The sequence below is a fragment of the Perognathus longimembris genome, chromosome 4 (assembly GCF_023159225.1).
Source record: "Perognathus longimembris pacificus isolate PPM17 chromosome 4, ASM2315922v1, whole genome shotgun sequence".
Taxonomy (NCBI): Eukaryota; Metazoa; Chordata; class Mammalia; order Rodentia; family Heteromyidae; genus Perognathus; species Perognathus longimembris.
In genome coordinates this window covers 51,258,175-51,285,407 of record NC_063164.1, presented here as the reverse complement: position 1 = coordinate 51,285,407, position 27,233 = coordinate 51,258,175, and the positions used below count along the sequence as shown (strand labels likewise).

Genomic DNA, 27,233 nt, shown 5'->3' with positions numbered 1-27,233 from the left:
AACCACTGTGTTGCCTTTTGGCCTGATGTTTCTCCCACTAGCTAGGCCAGGAAGTTTGGGACTAGGAAAAAGGGACAACGCATGCACCCCTGAGTGCTCTCTTTTACTGCTAAGAGGTTTCTTCCCAGCATTGGTACCATAGGAAACCAACATTTAAATTTCTGGTTCTAGTGTGACTTCTCCCATCAGCTCTCCTCATCACCTGGCCACAGATCCCCTGATGATCTTGGGGGCAAAGCTAGGCTTCCATTTTCTTATCTATTGAAGAAAAAAAGCATTTCACAGGAGAACTAGGAGTAAATGAGGTAATGGCTGCGTTTAGTGAATTGTACAGCATTATCAAGGTGTGCGCTGTTACCATTTTTCCACCGTAGGGTCTTTGAGGAACCAGAAAGTATGCAGTGCCCGCCTGTAAGAGTTGGGCACAGGTCAAGCAGTCCACAGGCCCGCCTAGAACTCGCACCTGAGCTGCAAGCCCCAGGCTGCTTCCGGCAAGCAGGCCGCGGCAGTACCTGCACTTTTCTTTACGGACAGGTAGTAGACGACTTTCGGGTTCCGCGCACCGCAGGGCAGCAATCCAAGAGCTTCCCTCCCGAGAGGCCGCGGGGAGAGGCTGCTTGGTCCGGGGGTCGCCCCGGGGTCTCCCCGACAGGTGCGGGGCGGCCGACGAGGCCAAGGGCGGTGGGGGGTGGGGGGAGAAGGGAGCGGTGGGAAGGGCAGAAGTGGACGCGCGTTGGAGGGGGAGGCCGCGGAAGGTGCGAGCGGCGGGCCGGACAGCGCGCGAGGAAGGGCCGGAGGGGCGGGACGGGGCGGGGCGGGGCGGGGCCGGCAGCCTCGTCACTTGATAAAACGCCTGTGAGTCTCCAGAGAACAACGGGCTCATTCAGCTATCGGGAGCCGCGGGCGAGGCGGAGCGGCTGGGCTGTGAGCGGGACCCGTCCGGGGGGTGGGGCCGGGCGCTGTGGCGAGAAGGGGCGAAGGTGGCCCCGGCCGTACGAGGCGCGCCCTGCAGCCTCGGACCCGGAGGCGTACGCAGCCCGGAGCGCAGCGCGGGCGCGGCAGGTCCCGGCTCCTCTCCCTGAGCTCCCGCTCATGGCGGCCGCGGGGCAGCTGTGCTTGCTCTACCTGTCGGCGGGGCTCTTGCCCCGGCTCGGCTCAGCCTTCAACTTGGACACCCGCGAGGACAATGTGATCCGGAAATCTGGGGAGCCCGGCAGCCTCTTCGGCTTCTCGCTGGCCATGCACTGGCAATTGCAGCCCGAGGACAAGCGGCTGTGAGTTCCCCGACTCTTCCCACACCTCCCCTCTGCCCCCCCCCCCCCCCACCGGGACGTCGGACCGGCGGGAGCCCGGGCGAGGGCGCGCCCCGGAGTTCCCGCCCGCCCCGCGTGCCCGGCTGTGCCCGGCCCCGCCCGGGACTCCGCTGGCCTAGAGAGGAGGAGCAGGGTCGGGGTCGCCGGCCAGTGGCGCTCAACACTCGCGCGCTCCGCAGGGCACCGGCCCTCTCGCGTGCAACCTTCTCCTGGAGAGAGTTTACTTTTGTTGCTGTTTAACGAAGTGCTTTTCTGCCCGTTCGCTCCCAACTCCCCCTCGCGCCCGCCCCCCCCCCCCCAGGCTTGTGTGCTGAGATCCCGGCAGGTGGCACGCTTTGCTCAGCCTCACGTGTGTGTTTCTGGCTGGGGTGGAATGGAGGGGCCGCGCCGGGCTGCTGTGGGGTTGCTTGGGGCGGTGTCCCAGTAAGATCCAGGCCCACGGAACCTGGGGTCTCCTCGCTGGAGTTGGGAGAGCCACTTTCCTAAGAGTTCTGCGTGACTTCCCCTGATGGCTGGGCGCTCCTTGTAGGGGACGCTCTTTTGCCCGCTTTTTTCCCCTAAAGGATGGATTTAACCAAGCACCTGTTAGCTGGACTAGATCAGCTGAGAAAACAAGTTTCTGTAGGGGTGTTCCTGTTGCCCTCCTTCCCCTGCCCAGCCCCCTAACCTTTGGACCACACGGAGACCCATGGGGCCCCTGCTTGGGTTGGGCTTGGCCAGGGGTTTAAGCGAAATGCCCGATCTGAGCTGGGATGTAGCAAACAAGGTTCGGAAGTGACAATCGCCCCCCTCCCCCCCAGCAGATCAACGCTCCTCCCAGGAGAAAGTGGAGACTCTCCTTTTCTCTTTAAACAGTGTTTGGTTCCCACATGACCGAACTCTTTAGACTGGAGAGAGTATGCTGGAGCTTAGTCGCCCTAATCGCTGTGGGGCTGCATTCTTGATCCCTTGCTACTAGGGACAACCACTCTGAACAACAAAAGGTTCCCACCCCCCACCCAGGCCCTTAGCTGAACCTAGGTCCTTCCAGGACCAACAGACCAGAGAAAGCAAAGTGCAGCCACAATTTAATAAGAGACTGTTTAGAAGCCAGTGAGAGTTTTAGATCTGGAGGAAATCCTGATTTCCGCTAACAAGTTTGGAATTTGTAGATACTGAATCTTAATGTCAGGTTTTTCTGGTAGGTGAAGCATTGGCAAGGCAGGTGGTCTGAGTTTGCAGGCCTGGCCAACTGTTTATACCCTGCTTTTTCTCAGGACTGTTAACTTGTGAGTCTGAAATGAGAGGTGGATTCTGTTACTCAGTTTTTGAGTCATGTTTAATGTCTCAGAATACTATGTGTGTATGTATCTATTGGAGTGATGGAACTTGCTCATAGGAAGTGATTGTGGGCAGGCAGAGGGAATGCATTCTCCCTGACATTCTCTCTGCCCCAGAGACCACTCAGACTGGTGGTTTCCTTGATATACTTGTCCACGCAAACATGGTGAAGGGGAAATATTGAGGCAAGAAATATCCTCAGATGGAGTTTGCAAAATGTACTTTTAGCCAGGAATCTCTTGTCATCAAGGTGAGCCACATGCCTGTTGAAACTTGTCACTACTGTTGGGCTTTTGTGGTCTTAAAGCTGACACAGGTCTTCTGAAGGGCAGGAAGAAGAATGCTATTGTCTCCTCACACCTTCCAGAAATGCTGTCCTTAGGTGCTCATAAAGCAGGAGACCCACCCAAAGAGACTCTACTTTTCCCTAAATTCCCAGGGTAGAAACCACACTGTAGGGGGCTGTTGCTTGTGTCCAGTTCTGCCCCACTCTATCTTAGACTATTACAGCTACTTTGGACCTCCCTGGAGAATCCATATACTTTTGCCAACCATATCACACAGCCTTTTGCTAGAGAAGAATGTGCATATAAATGACAGCTAGTGATTTGAGACTTCTGGTCCAGTTTCCCAAGCAGGAATATTTCAGGGAATTGATGGGAGAGAAATAAAGTCATTCCATTTTTGGCCATTATAAATAATGTTCATTTACTTTGAGCTTTGTTTCTTTGAGATATTACAACTTGATCAGGTTGTTGTGAAGATTAAAAGAACACAAGAACTGCTCAGGGCCTACCTGCCTAAGTAGTAGATGCTGATAGTGATAAGTGTAAAAGTAGTAACTGTAGGCCTACTGTGTGCCAGTTATGGCAGACATTTTGTGATACTAAGTCTGCCTGAGAGAAAGCAAAAAGCTATTGTTTGGTTAATATCCTACACTCTCAGCCATGTTTCTGAAATCCAAAGCAACTTAGCCTTAATTAGACTCATAATAGAGGCAGATTTACTGAACAAGTGACTGTGAGGGAGAAGATATATGAGAATTGCAAATAAACACATTGTTACAGAAAACTTAGTATATATTTTTCTTTAAAATTTCCTACAATGCCATCTACATACTTAATACCTTTAACTCTTAAGATTTTATGGCAGAATAATATTGTGTTTGAGAGCCCCGAAACAAAATTTCATGAAGGTTTTTTAGGCTGCTCAAGAAGTCTAAGACTGTAAGATTATTATTAGGTGGATGGATGCCTGTGATCTTTAATTTCTCTTAGGTAGGTAGCATTGAATCATCCTCAGAGATTGAAGGTATGTGGTTGTGACTGGTTATGTCCATCCTATGAATCATCCCACTGCTCTTCTGGGAAGAGATGAATCTATGTATGACCACAGGGTAGAATCTGGGAGGAGGAAATCATGCACAGTGAGCCTCACCTGGGGAGATTTTGGATTGCTCCCAGTCCTCTTCTTTTAAAGGGCACCTCTCTCTATCTTGTCTCTGTTTCTCCTCTCCTCTCTTTCTCTCTCATTACCATTGTTTTCTAGAAGACCTAACTTTCTGACTATGATATTTCTTTCCTCTTGGTTTGACTCAAACTTGTCATGTTCTACCTTTAAAAATCATATTTTCTGGGCTGGAAATATGGCTTAGCTGTAGAGTGCTTGCCTTGCATTCATGAAACTTTGGGTTCAATTCCTCAGCACCACGTAAACAGAAAAAGCCAGAAGTGGCGCTGTGGCTCAAGAGTTAGAGTGCTAGCCTTGAGCAAAAAGAAGCCAAGGACAGTGCTCAGGTCCTGAGTCCAAGCCCCAGGACTGGCAAAAAAACAAAAACCAACAAACCATATTTTCTGAACTAGATAGAGATCCAGTCTCATGGTCTCCATTTACAGTTGAAGAAACTGGAGTTGAAAGTTGTGAAATGTCTTGTACAGAGTCTCACAGCTGCTAAAGCAGAATCTTAACCGAATCTGGATTTGAAGATGGTATTTCTGACTCATACTCATGCCATCTCTAAAAGGAAAAGTCAAAAACGTCCTTCAGACCTGCAGAAATTGGCAAGTAGTTCAGTTTTAGAAATGAACTATGTCATGTTGATTTATTATACTGTTTCCCACATGGATCAGGACTATCTATGTGACTATTGGTGCCTGGAGAGTCTCTTCCTATTGACTCTTACTCCAGCTGGCCCTGGACCAAGTTCTAGGTTCTCCTTCTCTAAAAGCCTGGTGCAGTGAGACTGTCATTAGCCAGAGACGGGAGTTGTGTCCAGGAAGTATACCTAAGTTCTTGGCTTCCTTCATTCTTTCTCTATTAGAATGTCATGTGGCCTCGGGCTATCTTCCCAGAATGGTTGGGTCACCTTGAGTCCCAAGAGTAGAGATAAATCCAAAATGTGCAAGGAGATTTAGAGGAAACATCATGATTGTGTGTGTGTGTGTAACAGAAATAGACAAGTTTAATTTGAACACAGGCCTGTGTGAGACTTTCTAAATGTAATGACTTGGTTGGAAAAAAAGGGGGTCAACATATTTATGTAGTATAAATACTTTTTCAGCAAACATCATAGGACAAAAAAAGTTATTCTGCATTCTTAGTAATATGGCCTATTTTAGCCTAACAGTATACTAAGGGTTTAAATCTTTGTAATCAAAAGTTCTGGGGCTGGGGATATGGCCTAGTGGCAAGAGAGCTTGCCTCGTATACACGAGGCCCTGGGTTCGATTCCCCAGCACCACATATACAGAAAACGGCCAGAAGTGGCGCTATGGCTCAAGTGGCAGAGTGCTAGCCTTGAGCAAAAGGAAGCCAGGGACAGTGCTCAGGCCCTGAGTCCAAGGCCCAGGACTGGCCAAAAAAAAAAAAAAAGTTCTGGAACTGTGATGCTTGGTTCCCTGAAGGCCTGGGCTTCGCATGTTAATTGTGGCTAATGAATTCTTCAGCATTTTCAGTAGGGACAGTGGACACAAAGCAGAAATTCTGTCAATGCTTAGATGACAGGGCCAGGTGTGCCTGAAACACTGATCCGGGCAGAGTCTATTATCTCAAGGAAGAATATAATCAGATCTCAGGGACCCATCCCATCCTGCAATTCCTCTTCCCTTCACTGTCTGCCGCACATGTGCCTGACAGCTCTGACGTTCACCTGTTGTCCATCATCTTCGAGGGTGATCTAATCTCTTCCCAACAGGATAATAGGTTCTGGGAGGGCAGGGTCTTAGGCTCATCTTTGCCTGATAGCACCTGCCATGTACTTGCAGATAGAGCAGAGTCATATCACACACTCAATTTAACTTGTGAAATCAGCGATCCCTGCTGAGGGGACAGAATGGGAGGAGAGGGAACCATCCCTTTACTTAACCCTTTGCCCTTCCCTGCTCAGACCTAAGTGTCTGTTGTCTCTGGGGAAAGAAGCTATGGCTGTGGTGGAAAGAGGTGTACAAGAAGTTCATTCAGTTTTGGCTTTGAGTTTAAGGACCTAGGTCCCAGCAAAGGGATTTTTCATGGTGATTTTTTTTTTTTTTTTTTTTTTTTGGCCAGTCCTGGGCCTTGGACTCAGGGCCTGAGCACTGTCCCTGGCTTCTTCCCGCTCAAGGCTAGCACTCTGCCACTTGAGCCACAGCGCCGCTTCTGGCCATTTTCTGTATATGTGGTGCTGGGGAATCGAACCTAGGGCCTCGTGTATCCGAGGCAGGCACTCTTGCCACTAGGCTATATCCCCAGCCCTTTCATGGTGATTTTTAATGACACTTGGGTTTTGACCTAAAGGCAGACTTTTGAAGTTAATACCAGAAATACAAGCTGCCTTGTCCTACATTGGGGTGCTCAGGGTTTGTTGGATTGGTTGTATAATGAGTCTAGTTAGAGAAGAAGGGCTGTGGGAATAGAGCTCCTGAAAGCAACTTGATAGAGTATGGGGTTAAATGGAAATAAGCACGTGTGGGCACTTGCAGATTCATAGTGGAAATTTTAGCTATCCAAGGAGAGTAAAGGAATCTTGGGTATACTTAACTCCCTATGTGGAATGGCAAGGGCTCCTTAGTCCTTAGTAGGGTCCTGAGAGCCACAGAGTGGCATCTGGAGGTTGGTTTGACCTTCAGGGAGGATGGTAAAGACCAAGTCCTGCAGAGTGCCGATCTTGGGGGCTCCTAGGACCAGATCTCTTGTGTCAGTTTCCTTAAGTGTGATCCAAGAATCTGTTTCTACAGTTAGTTATCTGGGTTTGCAGTAGAAGGACTTTCCTGCTGGGTACTGGTGGCTCATCCCTAGCTACTCAGAAAAGTAAGATCTGAAGATCACAGTTCAAAGCCAGCCCAAGCAGAAAAGCCCAATGAGATTTTATTTCCAATTAACAGCCAGGAAAATTGAGTCAAAATGCTAGAAGTTAATGCTCAAGCTCTGAGTTTAAGCTTCAGTATTGGCATTAAAAAACAAACAAACCCCAAAGGGACTTCCCTTGTTTGCACCAAAGGCAGCTGTGATGCAGTGATCCTAGAGTCAGCCGGAGTCAAATCGCCTTCTGCCCTTTGCTAGCTAGTTCAGGAGTTCTCACTGCATTGTGCTTCCCTTTCTCCTGCCATAAAGTAAGGATAACTAAGCCTGAGACTCATTCTGGCCCAAAGGAAGCCCTTGGTGCTTGTTAAATAGACACAGAAGGCAAAGATATAAGAGGCAGAGTGGCCATGATGTGCTGGGCAGAGTAGGTCTGAAGTCTGGCCTGCCTGGCCTGCACATTGTGCATGCTTTCTTCTTTTGATAACGTTTAAGTTTACACTTTCCATTTCTTCCTTTCTTTCATTCAGCGGTTACTGTATGCTGGGAAAACACACCTCAGAACTGTGTCTGTAGCCTTCTATAGCTGCCAAGCACTAAAGGTTTCAGTGTTCAGTGGTGGGTATACAAGCAAGATGAGGTTTCTGGGAGGACAGTGACTAGAACACCTTGGAGCATGGCTGGACAGTTGTAGGATAAGTTCACTGGTAAGGACTACCAAGTGTTTGGTTGCCAGGACTTCTCGGGGTGTGTGTGTGTGTGTGTGTGTGTGTGTGTGTGTGTGTGTGTGTGTGTGTGTGTTTGCCAGGACTTCTCGGGTATGTGTGTGTGTCCCGCTAGTACTGGGGCTTGAACTCAGGAACTCAGTTTGGCTTTTTCTCCCAAGGTTGGCATTCTCCCTCTTGAGCCACACTTCCATGTCTGGCTATTTGCTAGTTAGTTGCAGAAGAGTCTCAAGGACTTTTCTTCCCAGTTTGGCTTCAAACCATAGTCCTCCGATCTCCGCCTCCTCAGCAGCTAGGATGACAGGTGTGAGCCATGGGTGCCTGGCCCTTCTCAGACATCTGACTCTGAAAGGACCCTCACACCCCATCTTTGATGGACCATTTATATTCTATTTAGACCAGGCTGATGATTTATTTTTCTTAGTATTTTGAAGTTAATGTATGGCAAGAACGAATTTGCATGGAAATATCTAATTATTGATGACCCTGCTGCCTACAGTTGGGAAGATACTTGGTCAGATATCCTTGAAAGTAGAGTTTTCTTCCCAGATTTGTTTGTTAAACTGACATTTAGAATAGCAAACCACGATTCCACAGAACTAAATTAAGAGGCTAATTGTGAATTAGTCCAGAAGTTGGGCAGGCAGCTGGACCCTTCACCAGACTCAGTCCCTGTCAAATAACAGGGTGGGATGACCACCGTCTCATCTGTTGCTGTCTGGCTTTTCTGTTTAGATAAACAAGGCAGGACAATTGCAAACCAGCATACTGGTCCTGTGGTTGGCGTGCTTGTGTAACAACACCTTTCACTGGTGTTTGGGGGAGCCGGACCCTGTCTCACTCTCATGCTGGATTCCAATGTTGGGTATCACTGGTGCGTTGTTGAATCCAAATTGGCACAGAAACTATTTAGAAAACCATCAAGTCTCTGAAACCAATTAAAAGATAAAGAAGAGTATTGAGTTCTGGGGGGACGGAAGTGCCATTCAAAACAGGTGCTCAGAAGCCAGACCCAGTGACAGGCGCCTTAAGTGCCTGCTGTGGGTCCATTGCCCACCAGCTAGCTCTATTTTCATGTCATATGATCCGAAGCTTGCTCTGTGTGTGTGTGTGTGTGTGTGTGTGTGTGTGTGTGTGTAAAACCATGTTAGCCTATTTCTTTAGAGAATTTAGGCTTTTTAAACCTTGAACTATCAAAACAAAAATAAGCCTCAGGGTAATTTGAAAGAGGCCTATTAGGTTAGTGATAAGAGGCAATGGGGAAGCACCCAGTAATGCCTACTTAGAAAAAGTCTGCTCTGTTTGGTGATATCAAGGCTATGGAGGCTTCTTTTTGAACTGAGGCTATTTTGATTGTTGGTGTGCCAGGGTTTCACGCAAATGTGATGAGCATTTTAGACTCAGAGGATAGAAAGACATCAAGTTGTCCTGAGATGATACCCAGTTGGTACTTGTGGGATGAGGCCCTTCTCTTTAGAACATGCTGACACTGCTGTAAAGCAGCTTGACATAAAATTAACTAGAGGACCCTAGTCACTGTTGCAGCTGTTCTGGGTGGGGTGCTGTTGGTAGATCTGGGGGTGTGGGGCTTCCCTGATCTCTCCCTTTGCTGAGGAGAAGTCCTTCCTCAGCGGGTTTCTGCTAATGCATTTGTCAGATGATGGCTTACTTGGCTGTAGGTGCTTGGTTCTTTAGAACAAAGCTAGTGATAATAACAAGCGGTAGGGTGGAAGTGTTTAGAGTTTCCCAAGGCTCCAGGGAGACTGGAGATAGGTAGGAAAAGGCTATTTGGAATACTTGAGCAAGTGATGTGGGGAGTCTGCAGATAGGAATTAAGGAGCCCAGCTTTCGGTGACATAAAGGAAACTTGACTTTTCAAACAAAGGAGAACTCCAAGAGGCTCAGACACAATCAGGTGGATGTGCAGAGACAGTTCTAAGAAAATATGATATGGATGCTCAATATTTGGAAAAGGCTGGGGGCTGGCTTTTAGGTCAAATGTATTAGTCAGCTTTCTGATGCTTTGACAAAGTACCTTAGAAAGTCAACTTTCAAATCACTTTTTGGCTTTTGGTTTCAAAGGTTCTATTGACTGGCTCCATTGTTTTGGGAGCAGAACAACAGTGGGGAACAAGGCAGAAAATTATGGTAGGGATCATTTGCTGGAGCAAAACAGCTCACTTGGCATCTAAGAAGGAAAAAGAAAAGAAGTAAGGGAGGAGAGGGGGGAGGGGAGAAAGAAGGAAAAGAAGGATAGAGCTGAAGGAGACTGGGAGTGAGGCAAGGAGAGACTGAGGGAGGAAGGAGCTGAGGTCCAGTCTTCTCTTCTAGGGCACAGCCCCAATGACCTAACTTCCTTCCCCTAGGCTTCATGTCTGTCACTGCTCAATAACACTAACACAGGCCTTTGAGGACATTTAAGAGCCTGTCTATAAGAATGGGGGAGGTGGAAAGAGACAGAGAGAGAGAGAGAGAGAGAGAGAGAGAGAGAGAGAGAGAGAGAGAGAGAGAGGCAGAAGTGGGTATGAGTCTTCTAGAGAGGCTCAAGGACAGAGACCTGAGGAAGACCAAGGGAAAGGCCTACCACAGCAGACAATCCCAAAGGAGAGGAAACTTTAGGAGTCTGGTAAGTAGTATCTTAATGCCTAAGGTACTGGAAGGCCATCTCAGTTATAATTTCAGATAAGCCAGTTTGGAAAGAAAGGGCTCTACCTCTGAGGAATGCCTCTAGCTCCTTTTATTTATTGATTGATTGATTATAATTCCTCCTACTGGATACTTGGAGATAGGGTTGCACTTTTGCCCCAAATGCTGGCCTAGTCCCTAGCTACTACACCTACCTTAGTGGGTTCTAATGCTTTCTTCGTATTCAGTAAAGTCCTTTGGCTACTCTGAGGTTGACTGAAAAGGGTAGTCAAGTGTAGGGAGGCTCCTAGGACAGGATCCTGAGGACTCACTCAGACAAAGGTGGCAGGAATTAAGATCTGACGGACAGTGATATCCTTCTTGGAACTTAGCTGCAGCAACTCTACTATCTGCAAAGATTTTTCAAGGTCTTAGGATAAAGCTTGGTTAATTCTTTGATTTGTGTTTGTTTTCTATTTCAGCCTAAAAGGCACATGGAATTTTATTATTATTTGAATATCAGGAAGAAATAAAGACTATTTTTGTGTGTGCTGGTTCTAGGGCTTGAACTCTGGGCCTGAGCCCTGTCCTGGAGTTTTTGTGCTCAAGGCTAGCTCTACCCATTGACTCACAGCCCCACTTCTAGCTTTTGGTGGTTAATTGGAGATAAGAATCTCACAGGCTTCCTGCCTGGGCTGGCTTTGAACTATGAACCTCAGATGAGAGCTCAGCTTCCTGAGTAGCTAGGATTAAAGCTCTGGGCCTACCAGAGAAATCCTAGTGAACATCTTGATTTGATTTGCTTTCCTGTAGGAGTGTATTTAACAGGTACTCACTGAGTATTTATGGTATTAACACTGTACACGAGTGCTGGAGGTACAACAGCAAATGGAATAGACAACAGCCTTGCTTATGTTCTAAGGGAGACAGACAGTAAACAGGTAGTGGGCAATGAATGAGGGTAAAGTAGAGAAAGGAAGGGATGGGGAATGGCTAGACAGTCAGGAAGTACTTCACTGAGAAGGTCAGGTTGCAAGAAAGAACATTGCTGACAGAGTGGGCAACAGGTGGAAAGGCCTGAGGGAAAAGCAAGCATGCTGGTGAGTCAGGAAAATCCAGGTAGTCTTCTTGGAGGCAAATTGTGTATGGCTGGGGCTGGGAATACGGCCTAGTGGCAAGAGTGCTTGCCTCGTATACATGAAGCCCTGGGTTCGATTCCCCAGCACCACATATATAGAAAATGGCCAGAAGTGGCGCTGTGGTTTAAGTGGCAGAGTGTTAGCCTTGAGCAAAAGGAAGCCAGGGACAGTGCTCAGGCCCTGAGTCCAAGGCCCAGAACTGGCAAAAAAAAAAAAAAAAAAAATTAAAAAAAAAATTGTGTATGGCTTTCTAGGTCATTTTACTCCTGATGAGATGGAAAGCCATTGGAGGGTTCTGAAAAGAATGTGGCATATTCTGAATTTGGTTTTGATTTTATGTAGTGCTAAATATCAAACTCAGGGCCTGGGATATATAATATAAGGTAAGTGCTTACTCCACAGAGCTACATCTTCTAGATTTTTTTTTTTATGCTGAAAATCTTTGTCCTTAACCATGCTAGGCAAGCACTCTATATCTTCAGGCTAGCCATGTCCACAGTTCTCAATTTGATTTTACATGGATTTCTCTGGCTGCTTACATTGACGATAGACTGGGAGCAAGGATGATATAGTGAAACTGCGTGACATGGTGATGCACACTTATAATCCCAGCACTTGAGAGGTCGAGGCCAACCTGGGCTGTGTAGCCAGCCCTTTTTTTTTTTTTTTTTTTTTTTTAAGGCTTCTGTTATAACACAGCCACAGGTTGGATTCTGGAACCAACAGGATGTCCTATGGACTAGATATGAAGCAAGAGGGACAGGGCAGGAAAGAATGTGTTCAAGCCTTTGGGCCTGAGCATCTGGAAAGATGAAGCTGCTCAATGGTTTGGGGAAAATAGTGAGAGTGATTGATTTGGAGACAAGCAGGAGTTTGTTTTTCGTCATGTTAGGTTTAAGCCTTCTAGACCCATGAGCAGAGTCATTGGCAGTGGAATGAGTCGGGTTCACATGTAAAGGTCTGGATTGAAGCACAGCTGGAGGCTGCATTTAGAATTGATGAACTGGAGGAGGACCCAGGGATAGAGGATAAGGCTGGCACTCTTCCTTTATCTGGGGTTAGGAGATGAGAGGACCCAGGCCCAGAGGCCCAGATGAATGGCCAGTAACATAGGTGGGGGCTGTGAGAAGCACTGTCCTGTAAGCCACCTGACAGGACAGAGGTCAGTAGGGAGGAGGCCCTTGGTGATTGTCCTAGAGCCCCTGTGGAGGAGGAATGGGGACAAGGACTGATTGACTTGTGAGAGGAAAGAAGCAGTTAGACAGATCAGGGACTTGGGGATTTGCTGAGATATAAGGGACATGTTCAAAGCCATTTCAGGCAGGAAAGTCCATGAGATGCCTATCTGCAATAAACTATCAAAAAGCTGGAAGTGGGGCTGGGGATATAGCCTAGTGGCAAGAGTGCCTGCCTCGGATACACGAGGCCCTAGGTTCGATTCCCCAGCACCACATATACAGAAAACGGCCAGAAGTGGCGCTGTGGCTCAAGTGGCAGAGTGCTAGCCTTGAGCGGGAAGAAGCCAGGGACAGTGCTCAGGCCCTGAGTCCAAGGCCCAGGACTGGCCAAAAAAAAAAAAAAAAGCTGGAAGTGGAACTGTGGCTTAAGTGGTAAAGCACTTGCCTTGAGCAAAAGAAGCTCAGGGACAGCACACTGGCCCCCCGAGTTCAAGCCCCAAGACCAGCACCAAAAACAGCAATAACAATAACCAAAAAAACCCTCAATCTCATTCTTTGGTGCTTCAAATCTCAGCCTTCTGAGATCTGGGAAGAAGGAGGAGAAAGAAAATGGGTGTGTGTTTAAAAACCATTCCTAATCCCATGTCCTTAGCTTGTATTTGGGCTACAGAGAGCTACAGCTTTTTATTGAGCTGAAGTGTGTGTGTGTGTGTGTGTGTGTGTGTGTGTGTGTTATGTGTGAACTCAGGGCCTACCCACTGTCCCTTAGCTTTTTTTACTGTACCTCTTGAACCACACCTCCACTTCTGGCTTTTTTTGAGTGATTAATTGGGGATGAGTTCCCCAGGCTTTCCTGTACAGCTGGTTTTGAACCTCATTCTTCAGATCTCAGCCTCCAGAGTTGCTAGAAATATAGGCATGAAACACTGGCACTTAGCACTGAGCTGAATTTTTACAGTCGCTGGCCTAGGATAGCTGCTGTTCCAGGGTTTAGTATTGCTCTGCTGGTGTGGTCTCTATGTCCCCTGGAGGCAAAGTAGACACTAGGGTGTGGAACAGTGGGTGTGTGTTGCACAGTGTGGAAGTGGGTGGCAGGAATTCACAGGCCTGAGAGCCAAGCCCTCCTGTTCCTCCTACTGGCTAGTCAATTTAGCCAATATCTACTGCACTAACTGAATAAAAATAAACTATGGCCTTGAGTTCTCTGGGGGGTGGACAACTTAGCCCTTTGATTCTAAACTACTGTCTGTTTTCAGTCTCTTTGTTCAAGATAAGTAGTGTGGACCTTGAGGTAAATCGAATGTGAAAGGAACAGAGGCATCTTTGGAGTTATGCAACACTATGACTCATCAGGATGTTGGCATTCATCCCCCCAGGTGTTCCACAGTTTGATATGCTGCATCTTCCCCAGGAGACAGGAATGTTTATTTTGTTAAAAAAATATGACTGGGCACCAGTGGCTCATGTGTGTAATGCTAGTTACTCAGGGGCCTGAGATCTGAGAATCACAGTTCAAAGCCAGCCCAGGCAGGGAAGGCCATAGGACAACTCTTATCTCCAGAAAACTAAGCACCAGAAAACTAGAAGTGGAGTTGTGGCTCAAAAGCTTGAGCACCAAAGCTCAGGGACAGTGCCCAGGCCCTGAGTTCTAGCCCCATGATTGACAAAAACAAACAAAACTAAAAATGGAGATATGGCTTAAATGGCAGTGCCTGTTTGAGTGAAACAGCTAAAACTGGAGGTCCCGAGTTCTGTATATCTAAGGAAAAGGAACTAGGCACCCCCCCCCCCGCACCAAATTTAAAAAAAACCTACACAGACACATACAAAAGAAATTTCAAATCTTCATAATGCAGAATGAAATATGTATACTATTTTAATATGAAACTCAAGACTTTAAAGACATTTTGAGCTTTTGGTAGTTACTTTGTTTGTACATGTAAGGTTGTCTCTATCATTGGGTGTTGTTTGAAAAGCACTAATAGTCCAACCTCATTTCTATACAAGGAAGACAGACCTAGAAATTTCAAGGACAGCCAATTAGTAGTGAGGTTTGATGCCTGATGCCACTCTGCACTGTGTCTACGTACCTTTGCTCAGTATAATTGTGTCCTTTAACTTCAGTTTTTGTTTGTTTGGTTGGTTTGTTTCTTGCCAGTTCTGGGGCTTGAACTCAGGGTCTTGGCACTGTCCCTAAGCTTGTTTATGCTCAAAGCTAGCACTCTACCACTTGAGCTACAGTGCCACTTCCAGCTTTTTATGTTTATGTGATACTGAGGAATCAAACCCAGGGCTTCATTCATGGTAGGCAGGCACTCTACCACTAAGCCACATCCTGAGTTTAGTTACTTTAGTTACAGATACTATTACACACACACACACACACACACACACACACACACACACACACATCCACTGTTGCCCTTTCTTTCCCTTGCTAAAAATTGGACTGAGTGACCACAGTGTCAGCTGAGTCTCAGAATTCCTTGGGACCATCCATGTAAGTCAGCATGTGCTACTGTACAGATGTTTGCATGTTACATGAGCACCTCTCTGCCTTGCTGGCCCATGACAGGCATTCCATCCGTGTCTGCCTGATGCATATGGCGGCTGTTGGTTTGTGAGCCAAAAGAACAAGACTGACATCTTGTCCATTTTTCATTCAAATCCAGAGAAATCAATATTCCATAGGTATTTCTAGAGCTCTGAGTTAATTGAATTGCTCAGATCTATTAAAAGCATCTACAGAATAGGAACTAGGCTGACAAGTTCTTTAGAGTAATTCTTTCCACCTTTGTATTAAAAAAAAACTTGTAGTAAAATATGGCTGACATAAAATTTACATCCTAACCATTTCTAAGTGTAGAGTTCAGTCATGTTTACATACAGTCACATTGTAGTGAACACTGATACTTGTTAAGCTGATTCTGTATTGCTCAGAAATGATGACCATCATAAGTATTGGTTAGCTAAGCTTGAACTGGATATAGACTAGTGGCAGTGGAAATAAGTTTAACACATTTATGGTAAGAATTGAAATTCAGTCTCATACTTAAATTCATTTTTCTGTCTGGATAAGTTGATCTTGCTAAGTTCAACTACTAGTTGAATTTGCCAGTTGTGTACCTGGCTACACCTGTGACCCATCACCAAAAGCCATTGAGAAGTTAGAGTAATTCACCTTAGGTCCTTAATTGAGTCTTTAATATCTTGCTATTACTCTTGGTGTCTTAAAATGAAACTGAGAGCTACTTCAGTCCCACACTGAAGGCAGAAGCTGACCTTCTTTATGACAAAGGGGTTGTACTCAGGGGTCAGAGTTCCAGAGGAAGTGCCTGTTTGTTCAGAGATTACTAGTTGCACTATGTGTGGTGTGGTAAGGCCATCTTTAGTTTGTCTTATGAATAAATGCTTTCCTCTCCACTGACTTATCCTCACTTTTCTTCTCTTTAGTCTTGTTAATCTGTTACCTCTGAATGTACATATTCCTTTTCTGTACCTCATATCAATTCTGCAAACACTAATTTTTTCTTTATTGTCAAAATGAAGTACAGAGGGGTTACAGTTTCATATGTAAGGCAAGTACATTACTTATACAACTTGTTACCTCCTCCCTCATTTTTCCCCCATCTTCTCCCTCCCCAGTTCCCTCCTCTATGAGTTGTATGGTTGGTTTACACCACTTGGTTTTGTAGGTATCGCTGTTGCAATGGTTTGTCTTTTTATCCTTTGTCTCTCATTTTTGGCATTTCCTTTCCCTTCCCTAGTTCCCTAGTTCTGTCTGCCCAGATGCTGTTAAATTTAATTGGCTTTGTTATTACTCATGTGTTCATGTTAAAACTTCTAATAAGTTCTTTAAAAGCTCTCAGAAAAGGAGCTTCTTGAAAGTTCTGAATTGTGGGACCTCTGAAGACCATCTTGGGGTTGATTTACATGTTTTTTCCTAGCATTTCAGTGTAGAACCTAGCACTTGTCATGTCTCAAATCAAAATGTGCTTTAAGAGAAATCTAAACCAAGATGTGTGACTTGTGTGTACAGTAGGCATAGTCTAGTACTACTACCCAATAATGTTTTGTAAATTCTTGGCCACTGAAATGGTATACCATCTGCCCAAATCGGGAGACAAACCAGGGAAGGTCTAAAGAAGCATATACTACTTCCTCCATTTTATAGATCATGAGATGAGGGCTTATAACTGGTCATAGCTGAGCAGCCAGCCTCTAACAGTGCTTTTCCCATAGTCCCCTTCTCTGCCCTCACAGGTAAGTGGACATCCGTCTTTGTAAAAATGTCAGTGCTGAAGTAGATACACAGGTCTGTCTAAATTCCGTCTATCTGTTTTTCCATCTTAGAGAGTTGTGGAGATGACCAGCATTCCTCAGGAGTCAGGCTTAGATTTGCCTTCTGACCACAAGCACAGAAGCAGCTTTGTGTTCCTTGTATTTTCTCTACCCCCACTTGTTATCTTGGAGCCCTCCACTCCCTGAGTGAGGCTGGGGATAGAACCCAGGCCTTGCAAGCCTTACCTCTGAGCTTCATCCCAGCTCTCTGAACCTCTGTACAAGGAGTCCTGATTCCTACCCCCTCCCCACCCTGCCACACCTCTCCTGGACTGCTTTAGATAGAAGGAAGGTGTCATCTCTGCCTCAGGGGCTGACTCACCTGTGTCCAGTTAACCCTGTACTTCCTCCAGGAAGTGGCTGCTGCTCCAGCCTGGTTTGGCCGTGTCCCTAAGGTATTGGGACCCTACAGCTATATAAGAACTTATTATACTTTCACTCCAAATAGTGGGACTCTCCGGGACTAGACTGACTCATCCTATCCTTCCTAAGGGAGGACATGAGGGGTGAGGTGTTTGTGTTTGATATTTTTCCAAAGCTGAGTGAAATTTTTGCCAACTGACAACCGTCAGTCAACATTGCATTTTATTCTGCACTTCCTTTAACTGTGGTGCCATTAGAATGCTCACCTCCCTCCTCTGAGCTATTGGCATTCTCTTTGTTTAAACCTTTCCACTCTGCTTTACGTGGGCACTTTATTGTCGTGGCTAGCTTGCCAGCAGTGCGTGCTTCCCAGTAGGTGTGTGCCCATGCATTTTTGGTAGATGCGTTATACCTCGGTAGAGTATGCTGTAAAGAATCAGCTTTGACTTTTCTGCATGCAACTTTCTCTGTAGAGAGCATGTGTGAGCTTGTTTGTGCAATCATAGGTTTGTTTTATGACCTCTGGCCACTGATTTTTACCTCTATGACTATATGTCATTTTCTTTGCAAGACTTCAGTGGCTCTGGGATCTGTTGATAGACATTATTTTTTTAATTACATATTAAATAAGTAATACAGTTGTGTGGTACAAAACTGGGAGAAAATGAGGGAGGGGTGGCACTATTCAAAAAGAAATGTATTCAATGCCTGATTTATGTAACTGTAACCTCTCTGTACATCACCTTTACAATAATTTTTTAAATTAAACTGCAACAAAATACATGAATACATTAAAAACTACCAAGAATTGTGGAGTGAAAGTAATACTCTATGGTTGTTCTGTAGTTGCCTTGTTCTTCTTGGAGGCAGCCATTGTTTTACTGGTTTGTTGTGAATTCTTTCCACATACTTTGTGGTTGAGATATGATTTGTCTCCCAGAGGTTCATGTGTTAAAGCCCTGATGCTGAGAGGCGCTGGGACTTACAGAGTGAGACCTAGTGGAAGGTCATTAGATCATGAAGGTGTGCCTTCAGAATTAATAGTTCTTGAGGAACCCCAATTAGTGCGTGAGAGTACGTTGTTATAGGAAGGAGCCTGGCCCCTAAGTATCTGTTTTCCCATTCCACCCTGTGATGTCTACATGTACTCCCTCCATAGTGGTATTGTTAGTCATGGGTGTTATCAAAGCCCAAACCTATGAGGCCACTCACCTAATCTTGGACTTCCAGCCTCTAAAACTGTCAGCTAAATAAACCTCTTTTCTTTACGAGGACCCAGCTTCATGTATTTTGTTGCAGCAACAACAAATGGACTTGTACAGTACTTCCATGTATTTATAAGAAAATACATACCTACATAATATTGTAGCATGCCAGGTATATTCTGTACCTTGTTTCTTTTCTATTCTTTTCTCTCTTCACTGGCATGTTTTTGACTTGTGTCTGCATGGTATTTACTTCAAAGATGAATCATGATTCATTAAACCAGCCTGAATGCTTAGGTAATTTCAGATCCTTAGCTGTTTAAAGCAGCGCTGCTATGGAGAACTTTGTACCTCCCTGGTTTGACCTAGATGATTACTTCCTCATGCAGTAGCATGCCCAGTGTTTTAATGATGTGGCTGATTCTGGAGGAGTGGCTGCCTTCTCATTTGGTTCACAAAATGTCCTAGCCATCTTGTATGACTACAGGCCATGCTACCAGTGGGGTTGGCTGAGTATGGTTTTGCCATGCCAGCCTGTGATGGGGCAGACAAGAAGATATGAGCATCTAGGAGGGGGTAGCTTCCATAAAAAATGAGTTGATTATCCTAATAGGAACAGACCCAAGGAACACAAATGCAGTATATAGCAGTTAAACATACTGAAATAAGCCTATTCCAGTTGGTAAATAGTTTTGCACCAAGCTACCTGAGGGTCTTTTCCACTGAAATGGCCCCTTTTTCCATAGGACCTCTTCTCCCTATCACATAGACTCCCCACAACCCAGCACCAAAATGGCAAATGTCCTAGGAAGCCTCTGTGCCACAGCTTTAGTGCTGTGCCACCGCTTGTGCTGATTAATAGGTTCACAAGCTGTACTGGCTCCTAAATATATTTTAAATATCTATCTAAGTGCAGGAGTGGACCAATAAAAGATACAAATGTATAGCCATGTAACTTGGTTTCTGTAAATATTTATGTTGATTTTTTAATATCCTTCCAAATCTAGCTTAAAAATTATTTGCTCTTATTGCACTATCTCTTTTGGTTTTGCATTTTGCTTTGTTCCTTCCTGGGCTAGGAAAGTATGAATAGCTGCTCTGAGGCATCTGTAACTAACTTCTTGCTTCACCATTTGAGTTCCAATCTTGTATCTAAGATGGCAACATCTATATTGTAGGCATGTGATAACAAGAGCAAAGAGCAGAGCCAAAGGCACATGCATGCCATACCACTTTCTATGGAAGATTTTTAGAAGTGATGATGGTCTGCCTAGAAAGGGAGGCTGGTACCAGAAGTCCTCTTACAGAGTGGCCTAATAAAAAGCCTTTCACCAACCAGGCTCCATTGGCCACATCTGTAATCCTAGCTACCCAGGAGGCTGAGATCTGAGGATCTTCGTTGGAAGCCAGCCTGGGCAGGAAAGCTTATGAGACTCTTATCTCCAGTTAACCACCAGAAAACCAGTAGTGGAGTTGTGGCTCAAATGGTAGAGTGCTAACCTTGAGCAAAGAAGCTCAAGGACAGTGCCTGGGGCCCTGAGTTCAAGTTCCACATCAACAACAAAAACAACAAAACCCTTTTACTATGGGAAAAGGAGAGAAGCAATTCTGAGAAAAGCTAGCTGTCTCTGGCACAACTAAGCTGGTTGTTTTACCTATCTCATTTAGAAAATAAGCTATGTGATCATATCCTTTTCAAAACTGCAATTGTGGATTTCTTAAGCTTTTGGAATAATAAAATGAATATGGCAAGCAAACCAATTGTGAGTTTGTTAAAGATACCTTTTCTCTTCTAATTTTTTTTTTTTTTTGGCCAGTCCTGGGACTTGGACTCAGGGCCTGAGCACTGTCCCTGACTTCTTTTTGCTCAAGGCTAGCGCTCTACCTCTTGAGCCATAGCCACAGCGCCACTTCTGGCATTTTCTATATACGTGGTGGTGAGGAATCGAACCCAGGGCTTCATACATGCTAGGCAAGCACTCTGCCAGTAGGTCACATTCCCAGCACCCTCTTTCTGATTTTTATTCAAAACATTTTTACTTAAAAATATGAAACTTGAAGTCATTTGTTTCCTTTGCAAATGAGATATTTATATATTCTCTTGCCAGTCCTGGTACTTGAACTCAGGGCCTGAGCATTGTCCCTGGCTTCTTTTTGCTCAAGGCTAGCACTCTACCACTTGAGCCACAGCACCACTTCTGACTTTCTTTTATATATGTGGTGCTGAGGCATCGAACCCAGGGCTTCATGTATGCAAGGCAAGCACTATACCAACTAGGCCATATTCCAAGCCCTGATATGATTTATTTTGATAGCATCTTTTAAGAAACTTTTGAGTTAGCATTGATATGATGCTTGTATACTTGACATATAAAAACCTGTTTGGTGTTGAGCATTGGTGGCTGATAGCTACAATCCTAGCCACTCAGGAGGCTGAGATCTGTGGATCATGGATCAAAGTCAGCCAGAGCAGGAAAGTTCATGAGACTCTTAACTCCAGTTAACCACCAAAAGCTTGAAGCAGAGCTGTGGCTCAAGTGGTAGAATACTATCTTTGAGCAAAAAAATCTAAGAAACGAACACGCAGGCTCTGTTCACACTCCAGTATTGACAAAAAAAACAAAGCCAAAATTATTAATGATGATGAATTATAAAAATAAACATTCTCCAACAAAGATGTACTAGACAACTACTTTTGCCAAGGCCTGTATGAAGGCCAAGGATGAGACTGTGGGCTCCTATTCCAGCACAGACTTACTCCTTTGGAAGAAAAACTCACTAGAGATTGGACTCCTATGAAGACAAATGTAACCTTACAATTGAAAAGGCAGGTGTCTGATAATTTAGAAGAAAAGGGATAAATGCCACATTTGACAAGATTTGGCTAAGTTTGTGGAACTAAAGCTTGGGACAATTGGAACTTGGGACTTTTCCTCTTCCTCTTTCTTACTTGATAGCATTGTTTTTATTTTAATACTTGTGACTGATGTCTTACCAGTATAAGTTGCTTGATCAACTGCAAAACTCTTTTTAAACTAAAAGCTTTATTTTTATGTGAACTGTTTATAGATTTATGCCTATACTTTATGAATTTTTTTGAAGTGGAATCGTGTGTGTGTGTGTGTGTGTGTGTGTGTGTGTGTGTGTGTGTACGTGTACCCTGCAATTGTTTGAACTCGGGGCCTTGTGCTTTCAGTCAGCATTTTTGCTCACAGTCATTGCTCCACCACATGAGCCATATCTCTAACCCAGCATTTTTGGCAGTGGCTCTTGTGATTTTTACATTATTGGTGCTAATGGTATTTTTCCATTGAGGTCTTTAAATCACACTGAAAACACATCACAGGGATAGAACCTTCCTCATCCTTCCTCATCCCCTTCTCCATTTTGCTGCTCTAGACACTTGAGCTGGTATTCCCTCTAAGTGGTAGAACTCGGTGTCTGCAGCTTTCCTTTCTTTTTTTCTTTCTAGCACATGGGAAAGATATAGGAGCTACAGGAGGTGAACTGTGGATCATAAGAACAGGATGTTCTTTATGCACAGGTTCTATTGCTTTTAGTCAGAGTCATACCTGATGGAAAATGCACAGAGTCAGGTAAGAACCAGGACCCAGAGGCTCAACATCACATGATTTCATAGTGACTGGAGCCTAGGTTTAGTTTCAGCTTGCTCTTTCAAAGTGATATGGAGGAAGGGAGCAGTTCTTGTGAAATTTTGGGGTGGCAAGGGCAAAATTACTGCTCTTATGATTCAGTTAAAGACAACAAGTAATTGTTTGGGCTCCTGTGGTATAGATGATAAAGCACTTAATAGTCCTTAATTATAACCAACTCCTTATAAATAAATACTTTTTTTTAAAAGTGGTTAAACAAAGTGCTTGACTGATATTATCAAATCAAGCAGAATGCAGACTGGGGTCTAGTGGTTCAGAGAAAGATCAGAGAGCCAGGGAGGAAAGCTCCCTATTGTCACTAAGCAGCCTCGTAGCCCTGGGCAAATTGTTTCTCCACTTAGAATTTGGGTCCACATTTGTGAAATGGATGTAGTAATAGTGACTACTGAATGAGCTCATAATAGAATGCTTTTTACATTGTAAGAGAATGGGAGATGGAGGCTTCCAAGGATTACAAATAATAGTTTGGGGCTGGGAATGTGGCTTAGTGGTAGAGTGCTTGCCTAGAATGTATGAAGCCCTAGGTTTGATCCCTCAATACCACATAAACAGAAAAGGCTGGGAATAGTGCTGTGGCTCAAGTGGTAGAGTGGTAGCCCTGAGCACAGAGAGGCTCGGGGACAGAGCTCAGGCCCTGAGTTCAACACCCAGGACTAGAAAAAAAAAATAATAGTTTTCTTTTTTAGTTGGGCACTGGTGATTCATGCCTGTAGTTCTAGCTATTTGAAGCCAACCCAGGTAGAAAAATCCTTGAGACTCCTATCTCTAATTAATGAGCAAAAAGCCAGAAGTTGAGAAGCAGATCAAGTGATGGAGTGCCATCCTTGAGCAAAAAAAAAGCCTAGCTTAAACTGGGCACTGGTGGCTCATGCCTGTAATCTTACCTACTCAGGAGGCTAAGATCTGAGGATCCTGGTTTGAAGACAGCCTGGGCAGAAAAGTTCATGAGACTCTTATCTCCAATAAACTACTCAGAAAAAGCTGGACATGGTGCTGTGGTTCAAGTGTTGGTACTAGCTTTGAGCACTAAGAGGCTCCCGGACAGTGTCCAGGCCCAGAGTTCGAGCCCCAGGACTGGCAAAAAAAAAAAGTGCCTAGCTTGGGTTTGAGGCCCTGAATTCAAACCAATGTCTGCGCGCACACAGAGTAGCTTTTTGAACTAATTTGCAGGTACGGTATGTTTTTCTTGGTGATTTCTGGAAACATAGTGTTCTAAACATGACTTTGTAGTTCATAGACTAGAGAGACTCAGCCTTGTAATCAACTTTCTGTGTAAACACGAAAACTCCATGCTAGAAGGTGAATAGATTTGTTCCACTGTGGGTTGTAGCTCACACTTGCCCAACTGGATCAGCCGGTTAGCATAGTTAAAGCTTTGATTTTTCTTGGCCACATGCCCTTGAGGTTACAAAAATTAAGCTAAGCTTTCTGCCCTTGAGGAGTATATAGCCTGATTAAGTGAGGGTGACAGAGAGCCTGGCCCCAAGGAAATTCACTTCGGAGAGGGTGAAACTTGAGCGAGATCTTGAAGACAACTTGGTCGGTAAAGCCTAGAGCTTAAGGAATGGTGGCTATAGAGCTGCTGCAGATAGAGGGGGATATCAGGAAACAGTGTGACAGAGGCCTGATGGTGGAGGAATGGCTGGCTCTAAGTTGTACTGGGAAGAAGTGTGGTCCCTTCTTCCCAGGCTTGTATGGGACTATCCATTTCAAGAAAATGTCTGATCCTGGAGTTATGCATCTTTTTTAATTTTATTTTTATTTTTTTTGGTCATGGGGGCTTAAACTCAGGGCCTGGGCATTATTATCCCTGAGTTCTTTTGCTCAAGGGTAGCACAGTTACCATTTTGAGACCCAGTACCACTTCCAGTTATCTGGTAGTTAATTTGAGATAAGAGTCTCACAGCCTTTCCTGCCTGGACTGCCTTTGAACTGTGGTCCTTAAGATCTCCGCCACCTCAGTAGCTAGGATTACAGGTGTGAGCCACCAACACCTGGCTGAGTTCTGCATCTTAAAAATAGATGGAGGTATATCTAACCCTCCAACTACTGAGACTTATTTGAATGCAAGTATAATATGTAAGGACTTTGTATAGTTAATGAACATCATATATATATATACATATACACACACACGTTTTATATATATGTGTGTTATACGATTTATATGTGTGTGTGTGTGTGTGTGTGTGTGTGTGTGTAGTTAGTGCACTACTCAAATTTGCTGCTTCCTTTGCCCAGAAAAAAATTAGGGTGCATGAGTAGTATCTGTTTAGGATTGTATGGGTCCTGATTATTGAGTGCTAACAATGTACTAGGTGCCACTCTAGGGACCTTTTTCAGGGGACAAGCGTCCCAACAGCCATGAAGCTAGTGGCATTCTAGTAGAGGAAAGGCAATGGTAGAATTGCATTACCTCAGGCACTGATGAGGTCTGAGAAGATTATCCCATAGAATGAGTGCAAGATGGAATTTAGGGAGAGCTTTTAGCTAGGATCATCAAGGGAAAGCCCTCTGAGAAATCAGTTGAGTTTGACCTACGAATAATGAAGAAAACAACCCATCTACATCCACAGCAGGCGTGTTCTGAGCTAGGGGAAGCACTTGAAAAGGCTATGCAGTGGAAGTGAGGGTAGTGGGTTCAAAAGAACAGAAGGAAGATCCTTGTGGCGGAGAGCATGCAGATGAGAGCCGTCCACTGGGAGCCTCACTTGGTTGGCCGTGGAAAGCTACACAGGTCTGTGAGCAGTGATGGGAAGTGACTTACGTGTAGGCAGAAGAATGCACTGTGGAGGATGTGTGGGGGAGGGGGAACAAGTGTGGACTCAGACCAGTTAGAATGGATATATGATAGTGGCTCACATCCTGTCATAGTGAAGGAGCCACTGAGGTATGAACTAGTCAGATTCAGAGGAAAATGGACAGGAGCCCATGCAATATATTGATGCACACGGGATGTGGCTTAGAAGGGGAAAATGAATAATCCAGGGTGTGACTCCTAGGTCTCTGGCTTCAGTACCTGGGTAGATCTGTACATTTAACACCCTAGGGGAACTTTATATAGGGGGCCCACCTGTTAGAAATAGCTTAGGATGTTGGAGGGGGTCAAAATAGGAATAAGGACACCAAATGGAAAGGAGCAAGGCCATGTGTACTTCTGCAGAAGGGTGCACCATCAGCCAAAAATCTGGCAGGCAAGCATACAGAGTAAGCAGGCTGCTCCCTTTCTATCCCTAACTCCTCTGCTCACATTGGCTGAGCTCAGGTTCACAATCTGCAAAAGGCTGGGGCTTAATTAACAATATGGAACTAAAATTCAAGGTGCTTGTAACAGGATGTCTTAATTAAAGTGGAAAAGGATGTATGTAATTAAAATGTAATTAGCAAGGGCTAAAGCTACCTAGCTAAAACAGGAACCTTTCAGAAAAACAGTTCACTCAAGATTAATAGAAAGGAAGCAAACTACTTTGATAGAAACTATCCTCACACACCCATGGGGAGAAGTTGATTCTGTTTAGCACATAGTAAACGTGGGATGCTAAATGGGGGTGTATAATAGACAATTGGGTGTCTCTGAGTATGGAGTTGAGGGGAGAAGTCTAGGTATAAGAGAAGCTTTGAGAGCCACTAGTGAGGAAATGTTTCCAGCTCCAGGAACAAAGTGGGAAGGGTCTAAGAAGTGATGGAAGAGAAGCAACCAGGGATCCTAAGGATATGTTTGGCAGCCATTGAATGACTCAGCACATCAGCCTCATTCTCCATCCTCCCATCATCCAGTCTGGTTCCTAATTGAACCTGATTAGAAAGTCAGAACTGAACTAGATCTGCAAAGTCCCAGAGATAGTCAGGCTCTTAAAAGTTCAGAGAAGTGAGCCCTCAGTTTCATTCAGTCTCCTCTTGTGGGGCAATTGGAGCAATGATCATAGTAGACACACAGATAGTGGGATCCTTTACACAGGGGAAATGGCTATGTGGTAGCCTCCTAGTGTTACTGCTTCAGGTGTCACCAGTGAGTAGCTGTCCCTGGTCCCTGTCCCTGTTCTCACTGCCAGCTTTACCCACATTTGCTATTGGCCCATTGTGTTTCATGCTTTGTGTCAGGAGCCCCCTCTACTGCCCTGAGCTGCAGCAAGCTGCACTGGTCTCATACTTTCCAAGCATAAAATTAGATACTAGGACAAGAGTCCCAGCCCTTCCTGAGTCTGTTATAGTTTTGAAATCACATAATACTTAAAGATATGTGTATTATCTATCTTACCTGCTGTCTTTTCTCTCTCTTATTTTTACATATTAATTTCCTTCTCTTATTTTACATATCAAGATCACAAGGGAATTTGACATTCTGGGAATTCTGCTCAATGCTGTAATGAAATGTGGTTTTGAAATTTGACTCTATAAGAAGTAGAATGTAAGTCAGTTTATGATTATTTGTTATTCAAATAGCTGTGCACGGGAGTTTCAACTTAATACATCTGTTTATATATATAGTGCATCTTGATCATCCTCTCCCTCCCTTTTAAAGCCCCACCAGTCTCTTCAGTTTCCAAGTTCCATTTTCATATATATATACATTGAGTATATACCATTGAGTATATACCATTAGCTTTCTTTGTCCAGCTTCCTTCCACCCTCCAGTTCTTCCAGGTGGTTAATGGATGACGCCTTCAGAGGTCCCAAGTGCAATCTATGCAGGTGCTCTCTGAATCTTCATCCCTGTTTCTGCAAAACTTGGAGCTCAGATGGGATCAGGCTGGGCTCTTTGAACTCTTCAGGTAATGGAGACCATGGGCCATAGATAAGCAGAAAGCCTGCCAGAGAGATGGATGCTGTGTCCAGTTACGGTACACAGCAACACAGGCTTCACTGATGGTGGAGAAGATGTTTGAGATCAAGGAGGAGTTGGGGACAATGGAAATGCAGATGAAGAACCTAGCAGGCTGATGTGGGACTTGTTCAGATGCCTCTCCATCAGGCTGACTGTGGGTGAGGCTTGTTGTGGGGGGCAGGAGGAATAATGGTGGTGGTGAGGCTGCATTGAATGATACTTCTGCTGTAATTTCTGTCTCTGAGTAGCC

General features: G+C 44.9%; 1 protein-coding gene across 3 annotated transcripts in view; it reads left to right on the top strand.

The window, feature by feature from the left end:
- The first annotated feature begins 880 nt into the window (after positions 1 to 880).
- Positions 881 to 27,233, top strand: part of Itga6 (integrin subunit alpha 6) — a 92,257-nt gene continuing 65,904 nt past the window's right edge. For all 3 annotated transcript variants that reach the window (XM_048345240.1, XM_048345242.1, XM_048345241.1), the window contains exon 1: positions 881 to 1,274. In XM_048345240.1, coding sequence (XP_048201197.1) covers positions 1,093 to 1,274 — 182 coding nt within the window. In that variant the 5' untranslated portion in view covers positions 881 to 1,092. The remainder of the gene's footprint in view (positions 1,275 to 27,233) is intronic.